Source organism: Procambarus clarkii, chromosome 15, assembly GCF_040958095.1.
Source record: "Procambarus clarkii isolate CNS0578487 chromosome 15, FALCON_Pclarkii_2.0, whole genome shotgun sequence".
Lineage (NCBI taxonomy): Eukaryota > Metazoa > Arthropoda > Malacostraca > Decapoda > Cambaridae > Procambarus > Procambarus clarkii.
Genome location: NC_091164.1, coordinates 6,544,777 through 6,561,942, shown reverse-complemented (window position 1 = coordinate 6,561,942; position 17,166 = coordinate 6,544,777). Strand labels below are relative to the sequence as shown.

The following is a 17,166-nucleotide window of genomic DNA, read 5'->3' as shown; positions in this document are numbered from 1 at the left end:
CTAGTACATGTTAATGGGGGGAGGAGTTTGTGGTTACACACACTCTCCACGTCGCCACCACAACATAAGCCACACCCACTTTAACCCCTTACGACGTAGACAGTGCCATACCTGGCCTACCTGCCAGCTGGTGCACCTCCTCTTGCACCAGCTGGCAGGTGGTACTCACGGTCTCCGTCGTAAATTACCCTACTCACCATCATACTCCAGTAGCCATCAACAGCATCATCTCAGTTACGTTGTTATTGGCCGCCGTTATCTGAGATGTTTGTTTCTATAGTTTTGCTCTGAGGGGCGAGTTTATTGGGCAGCGCCACTCATTCTGTGAGTGGACACGCCGCCATAGCGTATGTACAACACTCTCAGTGGGAAGAAAACCAACTGGGTTGTTCATCATGTCACTTGTACCCAGCCACAGCTGGGATTTGCTTAACTGTCTCAATTGAACAGCGTATCAAACAAGAAGATTAACATTCATCAACCGTTAACCACTGAACTGCACAACGTGCTTTGAGGCTCGCGATGGGTGGTGCACAACGCGCCTCAGGGATCTCATTGGTATAGTATACGATTCAAAACTGGCACATGGTGACGCAGGTACAAAATGGATGCCTAAGGCCTCCAGTGATTGTCCGCCATTTTGAAAAAAAATCCCAGTAAGCCCAAGGGCCGTGGGAACCCTCAGTTTTAAGGAAGCAACCATGTCTGATGCATTGTCTATGAGCTCCTGGTCCACGGTCAGCTGCGGTCCAGCAAAACAACTCTCAGAGGACCAAATACGGGACATATTGTATGATGATGGACCCATGGATGACGATTTACACTACAGTCCTGATAAAAGACCTAACACAGGTCAGACACGAATGCGGGGGTAGGGGGGGGGGAAGCAGAGGTGGACGATGTCGCGAGTGTGTACAGTACACGCGCCTGGCCTGACCTGCCTCACTGCCCGGGGTCAACACCGGTAGAGTCACCATCACCTTGTGTGTTCCCTGATGTGAGTTTATTTGATGACACTATATGTATGTGATGAGTCATTCTCGAGATTCAGTGACATAGGCTCCGATACAAGCAGTGTTGAGGACCCGACTACAAGCAGCGATGGATGTTACTAGGTGGGGTTTTGCTGCCACAGCAACATGCCCAGGCAAGCATGTCACACGGCCTCAGGACAAAGATCACAGTGTTCCCTCAACATCAGGTGTTCGTGGTAGGCCTATACTACACAGAACACTCTCATCTTCTGGCATACCCATATGCAGCTCTAGCATGAGACGACAGAGTCAAGTTGTTGGGGCCCGTGCTGGAGTTGACTGCGGTGTTGGCGCCAAAACCAAAACCGCTGGTGTGCTTGTGTGGGAGGATTGTGAGACTTCTGTCCCACAATTTCGAACATTTGATGATACCGATGTTGATGTGACAGCCTTAGTCCCCCTATACTGGTGATGATATGGCTGATATAGATTGTTTTATGGCAAATTTTGATCAGGCATTCATGGACCTTCTCGTTGCAGAGACGAACAGATATGCTCACGTCTTCATTGACTCTGGAATTTTATCTGCCTCTCGTGTGACACGTTGGAAAGACACGACAAAGGAGGAAATGTATGTGTTTTTAGAGTAGTGCATGATGATGAGGCATTCAGATAAACACGTCATCCAGTATTAATGGAGCAAAAACAGCCTTGTTCCATCCCCCGTGTTCAACAGGTACATGTCACGTGATAGGTTTCTGCTGCTTCTCACAATGATAAAGAAGACAGACTGTGTGGTATATCTTCCACACCTGTGGAAGATGCAGAAGATATTTAGTGATATGAGAGGAAAGTTCAGTGACTATTTTGTACCAGGACAGAATGTCGTGATTGATGAATTGCTAGTCCTCTTCAAGAGACGACTGGCATTCAAGCAGTTCATTCCATCAAAGTGGCACCAATTTGGACTCAAGTTTTTCGTGCTAAAGCGGCACCAGTTTGGACTCAAGTTTTTCGTGCTACGTGACTGCGAAACTGGTATTGTCATGGACATGATACTGTATTCAGGTACAGACGTTGACATACCTGGTCAAGATCCACACGGCTTCTCAGGCAGTGTCGTGAAAACACTCATGGAACCGTTGCTGAACAAGGGGCATATCCTATACACGGACAACTACTATACCAGCCCCTTGCTGATCAGATTCCTCCTTCTCTTGAGAGAGAAATCAAGTTGACCACAATACCGGCGTATGTAGCACTGTCAAGGCCCACAGGAGGGAAATGCCAGTGTTTGGGATTTGTATTGCAGTGGGTGATTGGCAGCTGTGAAAGTGTGATGAAGCGTTATCAGTGTGCAGGTGGGACAGACGTGAGATGAATATGATGACCCCTATTCACACTAGTGCTATGTTGGACAGTGGCAAAGTGCACTTTGCAACACGGTTCCCAATATATAAACCTGATTGTGTCATTGACTACAACGTAAATATGCGGCTAGTTGATAAATGTGACATGATGGTTTGTGCCGACGAGTGCGTCCGAAAATCTGTGAAGTGAACGAAGAATTTTTTTTTCCCACCTCATTGACGTTGCAATGTTGAACTGTTTCAACATGTATCTCGTGAAATCTGCCAAAAGACTCCTAATACGTGCATTCAGTGTTGCTCTAGTGTCCCAGCTTCTCGTGAAGTCTGGGGTGGAGGGCTATGTTGCAACACGTGGGGTGCCAGCAACAATGCCACACGCAGTTCCTGACAGACTCAGGAGTAAAGAACACCTTGCTGTACACAAGCTTGGTTATATGCCAGGCACAGGCTCGTGGGACAAGGTAAATGTGCCTGCGTTGTTTGCAAGAACACAACGTTGAGAACACAAGCGAAGATGCATCTGCACCTGGTGCGTTGAGTGTAAAGTTCCCCTGTGCCCCATTGACTGCTTTACTGATTATCACACACTCGCGCAGTTCTAAGTGTATTGATAGGGGATGTATACAGCGTGTGATAGTGTACAGTGTGTAAAATGCTATGAATGTACATAATTGAACATGAAATATTGTAAATATAAAACATGTTTGTGGACACATTTGTGATAGATGTAACACAGTGTCTTGGAATGGTGGTACGGATGTTCTACTGCCAGAATACTGTAAACGTGTTCAATATACATAGGATTAGCCAAAAAAAAGATTATAAATGCATTTGTAAGGAGGAAATTTGTGTGCGGAAAAATTAACAAAAATATATTTGTGGCAACTCGCGCTTGTTGAAGCTGGAGCACAATTGCCTCCGGGAGTCTCCGGCGTGGGCGCTCACCAAGCCATGGTGTCACACAACATTTTCTGGACACCACTGCGGCCAAAGTACATTTGTGAAATTTTTTCAACATATATGTGATCAGGGAAGGGTATTTAACACTTTTAGAAGAACAAAAAATTGTTTGCAAACAAGTTATTTTCGGCGCACCACAGATTTGTCATATTTTAAGGCAGAGCAGTGCAGTGGTTAAAAACTTACGTTAACTTGCGAGTGTAAAATGGGGGAATCTTTTGTGAACAGCATTTATATTTGACGTAATATTTTCATAACTCGTTTGTTAAATCAAACAGTATCACTCGCATCAAATTTTAAATGTTGTAATCCTTTCAGCATGATTTTTAAAGTGTTTGCTGCACTCATAAATAATTCAATTGTCTAACAGGCAAGTATAGAATGAACATATTTGAGAAACGGAAATACGTTTCATCAGAAAGTATATTTATGAATTACTTAGAACTGCAAATTATTTTGTTTGATCAACAATATGTGTTATAAAAATAGCTAACTTGGAGGAAGATCACACCAATAAGCGATGATTAGCATACAGTCCGAAGAGGTTATTAAGGTATTCATGAACAAGAAGCCAGAGTCAAATTATGGCACTAAGAAAGTCAGACTTAGTTGCTGTATGAGACGGATTAAGGCTCAGAACCAAGAGCTCCTTGTCCTGAATGTGTGTAACTAAATAACACTTAGAACGGATGTGAAGACCAGGAGTTGAAATATGAGGACAAAGTGAAGGAATAGTGACCAAGCACTTGTGCTATTAGGGATCGAACGCTGACATTACAAGCAATAAGGCTATCGCTCTACCGACCAGTCCAGTGGTTGTGCCAAATGATACTGGATTACGTTGTCACAGTTTGTTTCAGTGTAGCACTGTAATACCAGTAGGGTAAGTGATAGCAAAGTGTTTCTGCAATACTTATACAAATAATTAATATTATTTCACCTTGAAAGACAATAGCAAAATAAATAATACAAAATTTTACAAAAAAGTAAGCCATTATTACCCAGTTGAAAATGAGACAAACTTTAATTAATCATCCAGAAAATAAATAATACAAAAACTATAGTATTTAACACTTACAGAATAGCATTCAAGAATCGTTTGTACCATTGTTTGAAATGACAGTTTTCATCAAGTAGTAAAATTATTCCGTAATCCGCGACAAACACATGATGTTAACTATATTAAAAGTTGTTCTGCAGTGTTTGGAGGACCCGGAGTGTGCCCAGTACGTGGACGGTACAGCAGTCCACTGGTACTCTGACTACATAGTGGGTCCCGAGGTCCTGGACCAAACCCACGACCTCTCTCCATCAAGGTTTATACTCTACTCTGAGGCTTGTTACAGTAAGGAGAACGCTGCTACTTTGTAATGTAAACAATAGAGGGAAACACTTTTTTTAGGGTTATTTCACAACATTATTTTGTTTTCAAATTGTTACACTTCAGTCTAAGCCCTTTAAATTGCTTCTAACTTTGTCCTCGGATACAAGTCACATCGTTCACACGACGGTTTGCCAACGAATTGTAAAGCCTATTTAATCTAACCTATCTCAAACCAATCTACCTTTACGCAGTCAAGCATAACACAGCCTTACCTAACCTAATTTAATACATCCTAACTTAACAATCTAAAAACGGGCTTTGTCGAATCGTTTTCAGTACGATTTGACAATACCCCTTTTCTACTACCAATTACCAATTAGGTTATGATGGTGCATAATAAATTAACTAAACTAAAGGGTGAGTTAGTATAAATATAGATAGTGTTAATATGGAAGTTCAGAAAAAAGTTCATGCTCTGTAATTGATATACACAATATTTTAATTCATATTTAGCAATATTTCGACCTGTGAACAATTCAAGTATCCTTTGTAATTTTTTTATTGGCATTGCATGGAATTCATTTTGCTCCTCTGAAGTCGATAGAATGATCTTTCGTTAAAATGTTTAAATTTTGGTATTGTTAAAAGTGAGGGTTTCGTTGAACGAAATGTGATTGAGTCCACTCTGATCAAACAATGTAACAACAGCCTTAAGGAAAGCCCTGGAATGTCCAGATTTGGTCCCCATATAAGCTTCAATATAACACGACAATACAATATAGCATTCACTTAACCTGTGTTTATATATTTATTTATTTATTTCCATCCGGTGGCACTTATATATATATATATATATATATATATATATATATATATATATATATATATATATATATATATATATATATATATATATATATATATATATAAATATGTCGTACCTAGTAGCCAGAACGCACTTTTTGGACTACTATGCAAGGCCTGATTTGCCTAATAAGCCAAGTTTTCCTGAATTAATATATTTTCTCTAATTTTTTTCTTATGAAATGATAAAGCTACCCATTTTATTATGTATGAGGTCAATTTTGTTTTATTGGAGTCAAAATTAACGTAGATATATGACCGAAACTAACCAACCCTACCTAACCTAACCTAACCTATCTTTATAGGTTAGGTTAGGTTAGGTAGCCGAAAAAGTTAGGTTAGGTTAAGTTAGGTAGGTTAGGTAGTCGAAAAACAATTAATTCATGAAAACTTGGCATATTAGGCAAATTGGGCCTAATATATATATATATATATATATATATATATATATATATATATATATATATATATATATATATATATATATATATGCAAACAAGCTCGAATGGTCCCCAAGCATATATGCAAATGAAAACTCCACACCCTAGAAGTGACTTGAACCCAGACCTCCAGGAGCACATTGCAACTGGTGTCATGGTGCCTTTATCCACTCGACCATCAGTGACTGCACATATGGAGGTGATAGTCGAAGCTATTTGACCACCTCCCCGGCTGCACTTTGATGGTAATCTTGGGCATAGCTATTTCATCAAATCACTTCATTTTAGTCTGGCTTCTTTTGTACACTCACTGATGGTCGAGTAGTTAAGGTCTCCTGTACACCAGTTGCATAGTGCTCCTGGCAGTATGGGTTCGAGTCATTTCTGGGGTGTGGAGTTTTCAGTTGCATATATGCCTGGGGACCATTCAGGCTTGTTCGCATTTGTGTTGCTCACGTGGCCCCAAAAAAATGAAGTGATTTGATAAAATACCATGCCCAAGATTACCAGTGAGGGATCACTCACGTTTTTCATCAAGCCCTGTTATATGGGAGAACACGGTGTCCATTTGTGTCCACTCACATTTTCCATCAACAGGGCTTGATGGAAAACGTGAGTGGTCCCTCACTGTCTCGTTGCCTGGAGAGATGAGGATATCTGGGAGTTGAATACCCCGGAATTTCCACCTCTTTTAGGGATCTGAGTATGGTGTAGTGGATACAAGTGCTTACCTGCCATCTTGATGGCTAGGGTTCGAGTCTCCTGGTGGGTGTGGTTGTCTAAAGTTCTATACTTCAAAATTTGTGGTTTACAGCAAGTCAGTGCATTAAGCATGGACACCGTGTTCCCCCATATAACAGGGCTTGATGGAAAACGTGAGTGATCCCTCACTGTCTCGTTGCCTGGAGAGGTGAGGATATCTGGGAGTTAAATACCCTGGAATTCCCAATAAAACAACCAAACCTCAGATAGGATTTTGACACCCTTTGTCTTTCTATTTTCTGATGCACACATTGTTAACTAATTTTTTGTAAAAATAAAACTAATTTTACAATTATTAAATTTTTGTTTCTATCAAGTATGGGGCCCCCTCGGGGTAATGCCAACTTATAAATCCGGCCCTGTACTGAATACAAGTCTTTTACATGAGTTTTCAAATATAATTAGACATGTAAATTCATGGCAAATCATATAAAATTAGGTATTTTTGTTACATGTACTGACATTTCGAGAGATCTAAAATCATTAAGTTCCTTACAGACTTCGACGAAACTTTGCTTGGGTCATGGTTTCGAGCTGAGGATTACTCGCGCCACATTTTCGAGGTAACAATCACCTCGAAGTTCTTCATTCTTGAACTTCTATCAAATGTTAAATGTGTATTTACTTTTATTAACGTATATCATGTATTTCATCATCATGCATCATCTCTTAATCCCTAATGCAATTCATCAACTTGCCCATTTCATTTTTCTCTGTATTTTCGCAATTTCTTTAGATTAAGACCATTTTCATATAATTTAAATGTTATTTAATTGAAAAAATAATGTTCACCGTTTGCAACAAAGATTAAAAAAGAAACCTGCTATAGTTATTTAACTGGACTTAAGACCTTTTAGTAAAAATTTTGTTTTTTAGTGTAAAGAAAAAGGTTGCAAATATTACAAAAAGTACAAGGTAATTAATAATATCCCAATCTGTTTTTAATATTTAGCTAACTGGGTTTATTCGTTATCATTTAAATCCCCCCTTCACACTCTGACAAATGTCAAAATATAGATGTTAGTAAGAACACATCACAATATACTGAGGTTCCCTCCCATGCCTGCAGGCCGTGAACCACTACTCAGCAGGCTGGGTGGACTGGAACCTGGCGCTGGACAGACATGGAGGACCTAACTGGGCAAACAACTTCCTTGACGCACCCATTATCGTCGATACAGTCAGTATATCAGTATATTAATCCACAACTACTGTTCCTTCAGAGGCACCTAATTATGAGCTCGGTTTCTAGCAACAGATCCTCGTAACACTGGAGTATTTCTGTATTTTTTTAATGTAAACACAGTACTACACTGAATTATATAATTATAAATATTATTCTCAATCTAAACAATTATTACAGGGCTTTTCGAACAGCTTTTTTTTAGGTCATATGATAACTTGGAGAATGCCAAACATATTTTCAGGAAACCTTGCAACACCATCGTATTCGATGGAATAATGATCAATCACTTTCAATCACATTTTGAAAACTGAGAATGCTTTACTTATCTTTAAAGGTAATCTACTGAAAAAAACGCAGGCTTATAAATACCATGGGAAGGTTCTCTTGATCTCTAAATGTGTTTCCCATGCTTATTTAAAACTGTTGAATCCGTGAAGAGTTCCCCTTCCCTTTCAGTAGTTAATATATGGTAAGATTCTAATCAACCCCTACAAATACCAGGGTAAAGCCGGTTTAATTTTCATTCCAAATCGGTATTGTTGTTATAGCGCACTTCATAGATCACATAAGTAGTCAAAATTATATATAAAAAAATCTATGATTGATGTCTTCAGCTATCAAAACATGCATTGACTAAAAATTTTCAGTAAAACAGTACTGTTTTCAAATTTTGGTAAAACAGAATTACTTCTTTTTTACTGTGTAAACTTGAGAATTGCAAGTCTTAATTACACTTTTGCAGGCAGTGATAGTTGTTATTATCACATACCTACTAAAGGCAACTGGCTTTCCATAGAATATAGTTTCTGAACTTAAACTAAAATTTCATTAGAATCTTGTTTTGTAGAACAAAAAAAGATGGCTACATTTTGCTTCTTTTCATAGAATATCACATTTACCGGTATATTAATATCAACTGAGACATTAAAACGGTAACTCAAATAGTAAGACGTCATCAGGATCTTATGTAGTAAAAAACGTCACAATCCCTCCTCAGGAAGCAGGAGAGTTCTTCAAGCAGCCAATGTTCTACGCTCTGGGACATTTCAGCAAATTCGTGTTGCCGGGAGCTGAGCGCATCTCCTCCACGGTGTCAAGCGACTCCTTCGAGGTGGCCGCCTTCATTGACCCCTCAGGTCGCTCCGTTGTTCTTCTTCTCAACAAGTAAGGAACGTCTTTGACACACGGTTGCGTAGGTCTTTGCAGGAGTATCCTAGCTGTAAGGGTAGTTGAATTAGTAGCAAGAACAGCAATGTGGCACCAATAGACAGCTCGAAACAGTCAAGCAGGTGCGACCACATTTCTTCTGGTCACCATATTTTGGGTCAAGGAAACTTTTGTACTCCACTGAATACATTTTACTTAAAAATATGTTTTAGGTCAATATAGGTGATACCATGGTACAAACTTGATGAGTTAAAGGTTGTACAAATCAGAGTTCATACTTTATATACCATGATAAGGGTTTGCAGTAATTAAAATGTGCTGTTTCTTACGCAGTATTTTTGTGATCCAATGATACAGCACTCGGTTTACCTCTCACAGGCAGGGGATTGAGCCCCAGGCAGAGCTACTGGAACTTGTTCAGAGATATATGATTTTATATTTATTTTCAGAGGTGAGGATGCGGTGGATGTGTCCGTGACTGATGGTACAAGTTTCCTCAACTATAATATGCCTGCCAAATCCATTCAGACCATCCTGTACTAGTGAAGAAGTGTTGGGGAAAAGCCACGAGGTGCTGACCATGAAGAGAGTAGGCTTTAGTAGTACAAAGGATTACATAGAAATTCAAACAGAAACATACCATTAGATCCAAACTAAGCTGTCTGTGTATTGAAAGCTTATGGTAATACAATGTAAGACGGGGTTTGAAGAAAAATAGTTGTCAATTATGTTTAAATTGTATACCCAGTGTTGCACTTAATTATATAATTTTGTTAGGTGTTCCGCATATTTACTATTCAAATAAAGAAAAGTATTTTGCTTCTTTTAATTAAAAATGCTTGCCTGTAACTTTAAACCCATTGTTTCGACTGATTAAGCTATGTAAATCAATGTATTTTTCTGGAACGAAATTGTCATCCCTTTAATGATTGTAAATAACTGTATTAATTTGCCTTTCATTATTCTTTTCTGCAATTTCAAGACAGAATACATATAACGTTTTACAAGTTTTGCATTTTCAATCGAAACGTCATCTACTCTTCATGATGTTTCTCCACATAATTGTGAAACTCGGCAAAATCCTTTCACAAAGGAAGACATGTCCAGCGTTCGTCTACTAGTATCCTGGCTTGAGGTAACCCCCACTGTCTCTGCCTGAAGTCTTCTCGATGGGTTTGTTCTTATGAATTAACTAACTCCTCACAGGAACCCAGAGAAACAAGTGAAGCTGCAGATGAAACTCTTAGTGAAGCTGTAATAAACATTGAATCTGAACCAGAAAATGATAAAGCTAATGCTGCAGCATCAGCCGAAGCTGTAATTAAAGCTGAGGCTAAGCAAGAAGCCTTAAGCAACACAAGTAATGGTCATAATTACTCACACCAGCTTCTAGAGCAAGTGCTAACAATGAGAAGACTGTTATAAACCTTGTACACCAATTACTAGATTTATCTCCACCAGAACAATCAGTTGACTCTTTACAAGCCTTTAGTTTTCAGCTTGAGTCACTGTTAAATTCCTTCAGTAAAGAGGTGGATCACCCAACTGCTGAGTTGATGACTAAAATTATCATCCAGAGAAAATTGTCTGGTGACACACTCAATAAATTATATGTATACCAGAATGGTAATGTCCTGTCAATGCAGGATATATTTTCAGGTTTGCGCAATATGAGCAATCATTCAGCAAACCAGGCACTTAATGCCTCTTCTGAATGCACCGAAACTGTTCCCACATCAGCTTCCTTACCTGGAACTCCTAAAGTGACACTGTCGCTAGGTAATAAGGGTACTAATAATCGATGTAATAACAATAAGTTAAACACTGATTCATCAGTAAGGCCCAAGAGCCCCACAGGTGCTCCTAAGAGACCTAATAGTCCAAAGAGCACGCCCAAGAGCCCAGTAATTGCTCCCCAGAGTACACCAAGTACTCACAAGAGAATAAATAACAAGCAAATGCAAGCAGCAAAACCATCACAACCTGCAGTTGCTGTTTTACCCAAACCGGTAACCCCTAAACGAGCTGTAGGATGGGGAATATGCTTGTTTTGCAATCAAAAACATTCTCTGTACAAATGTACTAATTACCCTAATAGAGACACAAGAGTCAGACGACTCAAACAGTTACACAAATGTACTAGGTGTCTCAAATCACATAATGTTAATAGCTGTGACACACCACTGAACACCTGCAATAGGTGTAGAAGGTGCAAGCATCATGCTGCACTGTGCAAATTTGTCAAGACAAATTATGTCAATCCTAGAATAGGAGGTAGAGAATCTACACCAGTACAGTACTGCAAGGTGCGAGATGTGTACAGCGTAATTTCACCAGCATCTCAAGTGGATGCAGCTTTGCCCACTGCCCAACTTCAAGTAAAGAACAAAGGAGCCAAGATCACCACTCGTGGATTATTTGATCAAGGATCCCAGAGAACTTTCATTACTCAGAAAGCGGCAGAGACACTCAATTTACAACCAATCAGACAGATAAAATTAAATCTGTCAGGGTTCATGATAAATCGAGGACCCCACGAATACTCAGTAGTTCAACCGCTTGTACAACTAGGTAGTCATGTCAAGGCTATCCAAGCCATTGTTGTAGATCAAATACCTTTTGACCTAAATATTAAGGGTCTGGGGTACACAGCCCACTTCCTGCAGGAACGTGAAATTAATTTGGCTGACAACAAGTTAACGTCTGACCGCCTTAACAATGGAAATGTACTAGTAGGAGCAGACTACTATTACCAGTTTATAACTGGACATGTTAAACGATTGGCCATGAATATGCTCCAATCTGCAGGTGGCTACTTACTTACCGGTAAAGTTCTGAATGAGAACAAGCCTAGGCCTGCCAACAATAATAAATTAGTCAGCAGTAAATCAATTCTCCAGCAGCCAGCTAAAATGAGAAACACAGCTGAGTAATAAACCCAGATTGAATGTAGTACAATTATTATTCGCCGAGATGTTTCATAGCTCTCAGTGGAAAACCAGTGGTCCGTACCTAAATAAGTACAAGTCACAGCGACCAAGCCATTGAATCCACTGCAGACCTAGAATTCTTCTCGACAAGTAATAATTGACCACACTCAGTCTCCCTAGATAATTAATAATGTTAGGCTAGAGAATCTAGCATTTCCTAGGTAATCAATTATATTAGGCTAGAGAATCTAGCACCCAATGCACCTAGCATTTCCTGAATTTAGCAATACTATGAAGTCATCAAGCAACTTCTATAATTGGGCAAAAGCGGCTGGGGCCGCTTATAGGCCCCCAAAAAAGCAGAAGCGGCTGGGGCCGCTTTTGCTGATCTTGTTCATCCTGGGAGATAGAATGTTGGGCGGATAATGTACTGATACATACAGTCATTTTGTTGAGAGCTTCCTCTTGTTTTTTTATGGTTCAATAAAAAATATAAATATTTATTCTTCAGCTGCACGAAAGACCTTAACAATACACTTACCATCGCATCATTTTTGTCCCGAAATAAACCAGCCCTCTTACTGTCCACACATAAACCAGCCCATCCTCCTAAGGTTTCCTAACGTCAAAAAAGCGGTTTATTTAAAGTGTCCTCTCCTAACCTTCCCGAGGACCCCAAAACGGGAAAGTACGTCACTTTCACGAGCCACTTCCATTTACTAGTACAACAATTTTTGGCCTTATGTAACGCATACGATCAAAATGCGACGTTCATTGTAAGACGACAGGTTGTATAAATTTAAATAAATATAAATAAATGCATAAATAGAAGAAGAATACCAAACCTTCAAGGACAGACGTATACACAATGCGAAAAAAATACAGAAACATCAGTCATTTCATGTCTCACTGAAATTAAAATTTAATAAAATGCCTAGTAACTTCTGACAGGTAAAATTATGATAATACTATCCCTAATTACTACAAAGGACGATTTTGCTAAATTTCACCATTGCTACAATTTAATGAATGAATATATGTATTACTAAGAACTAAGGAAACTGTCAAAGGCCTACTGGCTCATACATTAATGAGTTTTGGATGGATACAAATAGAAGGCAGTTCCTATTTATATCCTCCGAATAAACTCGTACAAAGGCCAATTGGCTCGTATATCCTCCCAAATTTAATCATATATGAGCTTATAGCTAGCTCCTATTTATATCGACGATATAACTAGGAGAGAGGGAACTATCGGGAGAAAGGGCCAAGCCATTACACCTATACAGCACTTGGATGGGATCAGGATAAGGATTTGGGATGGGACGGAGGGGAAGGAATGGTACCCAACCATGGACAGTCGGGGATTGTACGCCGACTTGCATGAAACGAAACCGTCGCTCTACCGTCCAGCTCAATTGGTTGGATATAAATAGGAGCTGAATAAGAGAAAAAGACCTATTGGCCATGTATGGGTCAATAGGACTTTTCAGTTTCCTTAGTTCTCATGGATTTATTCATTCGTACATTCATTCACTGATAGTGTCAGTGTCCCTGAAACTGACTGGAGGCTGCCTACTGGTACACACAACCGCTCCTGGCGACCCTGCCGCCCCTCCAATTTTATCAGCTGCTCCTTGAGCCTACAGCAACCCACAGATGATGTAGCATCCCCAGAAGGCAGCTCAGTACACAGTGACCTAAATGTGATTGAAACAATCGACAATACCAACCCATATTATCCCATTTCGACCTCATAGTGTTGCTCCCTGGAGGAAGTTGTTCCCGACTGTCATTGCTGCCACATCGACGAGTCTTCCCCATTTACATGCCTACAGTTATCCTGCTACCATGCATCCCAGAACCAAGCTTGGTAAGGACACTAAGAAAGATAGCACACCTATCAGGAATAACCCAACTAGCCAGGCTAGCAACAGGAAGAGTACGACTATCTCCCCCTCGGGGGCTGCCAGAGGGGGGTGGGGGTACCCACTCACCTCCACAACAATAACAAATCATCTCAGCTGGGTGGAGCGACGTCGTCTGCTTCTCCGTCACGGGCCATGCAACAATTATGTAACCACATGGAGCACCTTAAACGAGCTGCCACCGACTTGCCCCGACTTCCAGCGCTTCGCTGATAACCCATCGTTCAAGTTATTAACCCAGATACATGAAGACCAAATATCATTAATCGAAGAGCAGTCGACCATAATAATGAATCTACAAGCCGAAGCTAAAGCCATGTTCAAGAATAATCAAGATCTGTATACCAGAGTCGGCCTCCTTAAACTGGAATTAAGCACTCTTAAGGACACAGTAACTAACTTTAAACCAGCAGAACTCACTAGGAAACAGGAAGAAATGTTGCAAAGGTTTGAGAACCATCTTAACACCCTACAACAGCAACACACTGTTACCCAAGACGAATCAGACAAACATCAGCTCCTTAATTCTGTCATTATCTCTTCACGTGATTTTCCTCAAGAAACTGATGGAAAAGACTGTGCTTATATTATGATCCAGGAATTGCATAATAAGATGATTTATTCAATTCAAGCAAAGATATCAAATCAGCTTATTGAGTGGGTACCAAATCATCTGGTATAAATAACAGAAAAATTCATGTGAAATTAGATAGTTGCTCCCGCAAGTCAGACCTTATCAGAGCTGCAGTCTCTAGTCAAACCTTTGTTTATGTGAATGAATGTCTGACCAAGTTCAGACAATGTTTCTTCTTTAAACTGTGTGGAATCCGTAAAAAATTCATTGGGCCAATTAAACATTGTTTTGTCCTAGATGGTAAAATTATAGCAAAAAAGACTGACACTGGAAAAACGTATGTAATAACCACTGAGGAACACCTGAGGTCTTTCCTGGATGACTGTGGGATAACAGCTAAATAACCAGAATATAAATTATAGTTTTATCTAACAACCAAAGTGTACTATAGCTCTGCCTTTCCTTTCAAAGGTTTTTAAATTTGCCATCTATGTTATTGTCTTTTTTTTCTTGTTTTTTACTCTAATTATTTTATATATACTCCATACTCCCTTGTTCCATTGTACCCTGACTTTGCCTGTGTCCTCTAGTGTAGACTTTAACTTTCAGTGTACCTGAGTGTACCTCTAAGTAATCTACCTCATTTTTGTTTTAGTGTAACTTTAGTAATTAACTATAGAGTATTTATTTTATTAAAGTAAGCTATAGTTTTATATAATTATCAATTATTATTTGCTATTACTGTTTCAGTTCAGTGATCTTCATTTTACTTTATTTGTTTCTATTATATATGTATTTGCACATTTTTTTCTTTGTTTACCATAATTATTTTATATTTTTAACAGATTTAGTATTTTACTGCTCTGTAATTGTTTTCCTTATTGTACCTTGATTCCGTTGTATCCACATACAAGCTGATATTGCTCCTGAACATAATCTACTATCTCATATATACAATAACCAACACATTGATCATCACCATGCAGGTATTACACAACACACCTGGCAAAAAACTAACTCCAAAATATCACTTGCTTATCAGTTTTCAACCAAAATGTTAGATCACTAGGTAAACATTTTGATGATATAAACTACTCTCAGTGCTAGGTACTGAACTATTGTTCATTATTTTAACAGAAACTGGCTAAGTAAAGACCATGCCCAACTTTTCAACTTAGCTGGTTATAGAGCCATTCACAACTGTAGGCCTAACAAAAAAGGAGGTGGTACAGCTATATACCACCAAGATACCTTCATCTGCAATAGTGTCATTAGTGATGGAGATGACTACTGTACTGTGAATATACCTTTACTCAATTTTCAGTTAAATCCCTTAAATCCTCCTTGACTATTGGAGCCATCTATAGATTTCCCAATACTAACATAGCTTCATTCTCAGATAACTTAAGGAATCTTATCATAAACAACAACCTCAACAAAAATCACATCATTCTGGGAGGTGACTTCAATATTGACCTAGGACAACAAAATAGCTCTCAAGTTGACTATGTCCTAATCAGCATGAACTCCTGAATGCTCATCCCCACAATTACCAGGCCCACCCGATTCACTCAAACAACTGCTACTACCTTGGATCATTTATGGACCAACATAACAGCTTCCCTTACATCTGGTATAATCACTGACAGAACGAATGACCACTATCCTACCTTCCTCGTAGCGAACATGGCCATAACACCACCAGTTAACAAGAAACTTGCCTTTAGGTTATACAGTGAAGCAGCAATAGGCAATCTCACAAATGCCCTCCACAAAATAAACTGGGAACCTGAATTTAATAATACACAGGATATAAATTCATTAAAAAACTTTTCCTTTCCAAAATTCTAAGCCCTTTACAATTCTTATTGTCTTCTCCTCACAAAGCAAGTGACTGGCAAAAGGTTAAATAATCCCTGGCTCACAAATGGCATACTCAAAGCAATCGACAAGAAACATGAATATGAAAAAAAACTTAGGATTAGCCTAGTTGCAATGAAAGTAGTTAAGAGGTACTCGTCAGTGCTTACCAGTATAATAAGAAAAGCTAAACTTTCCTATTATGAGAATAGATTAAAAGAAGCAAAAGGCAACATGAAAAGCACAGTGAGAGCTATCTCTAACATCCTAGAAGCTAAACAACCTTCACATAACCAGACAAAAATCTCCAAGGATAGTTATACAGGTCTAGAAACAGCAACTGAGTTTATTAGCTTCTTTTCATCGATTGGTGTTAACCTTGCCCGAAAAATCCCACAGACTCAGATACATGTTGCCTCATATCTTTCAGGCAGCTACCCAAACTCTCTTCACTTCTAACCAATCAGCCCTACAGATGCCGTGTCCATCATTCACTCACTAAAAACCAAAGCTGGGAACATTAGTGAAATGCCATCCATTGTATGCAAGAGCGCCTCCCATACCCTTGCACCACCCATAGCTCTGCTGTTCAACAAATCTCTAGAGTGTCATACCTTCCCTGATATCCTTAAAAAAGCAAGAGTAACGCCAGTTCATAAAGGAGGCAATCCAGCAGATATAAACAATTACAGACCCATATCAAATCTACCTATATTATCAAAAATATTTGAAAAAATTATTTATAAACAGCTCAACTCCTATCTCGTAAAATTCAATATACTAAGTCCCTGTCAGTTTGGCTTCCGCTCCCAAAAGAGTACCAATGA

The 17,166-nt window shown here is 39.2% G+C and overlaps 1 protein-coding gene across 1 annotated transcript in view; it reads left to right on the top strand.

Moving 5' to 3' along the window:
• LOC123759097 (lysosomal acid glucosylceramidase) overlaps positions 1 to 9,995 on the top strand; it is a 38,081-nt gene extending 28,086 nt beyond the window's left edge. The window contains exons 8-12 of the mRNA XM_045743952.2: positions 4,505 to 4,649; positions 7,193 to 7,257; positions 7,764 to 7,874; positions 8,878 to 9,044; positions 9,497 to 9,995. Coding sequence (XP_045599908.2) covers positions 4,505 to 4,649; positions 7,193 to 7,257; positions 7,764 to 7,874; positions 8,878 to 9,044; positions 9,497 to 9,590 — 582 coding nt within the window. The 3' untranslated portion in view covers positions 9,591 to 9,995. The remainder of the gene's footprint in view (positions 1 to 4,504; positions 4,650 to 7,192; positions 7,258 to 7,763; positions 7,875 to 8,877; positions 9,045 to 9,496) is intronic.
• The last annotated feature ends 7,171 nt before the right edge of the window (positions 9,996 to 17,166 follow it).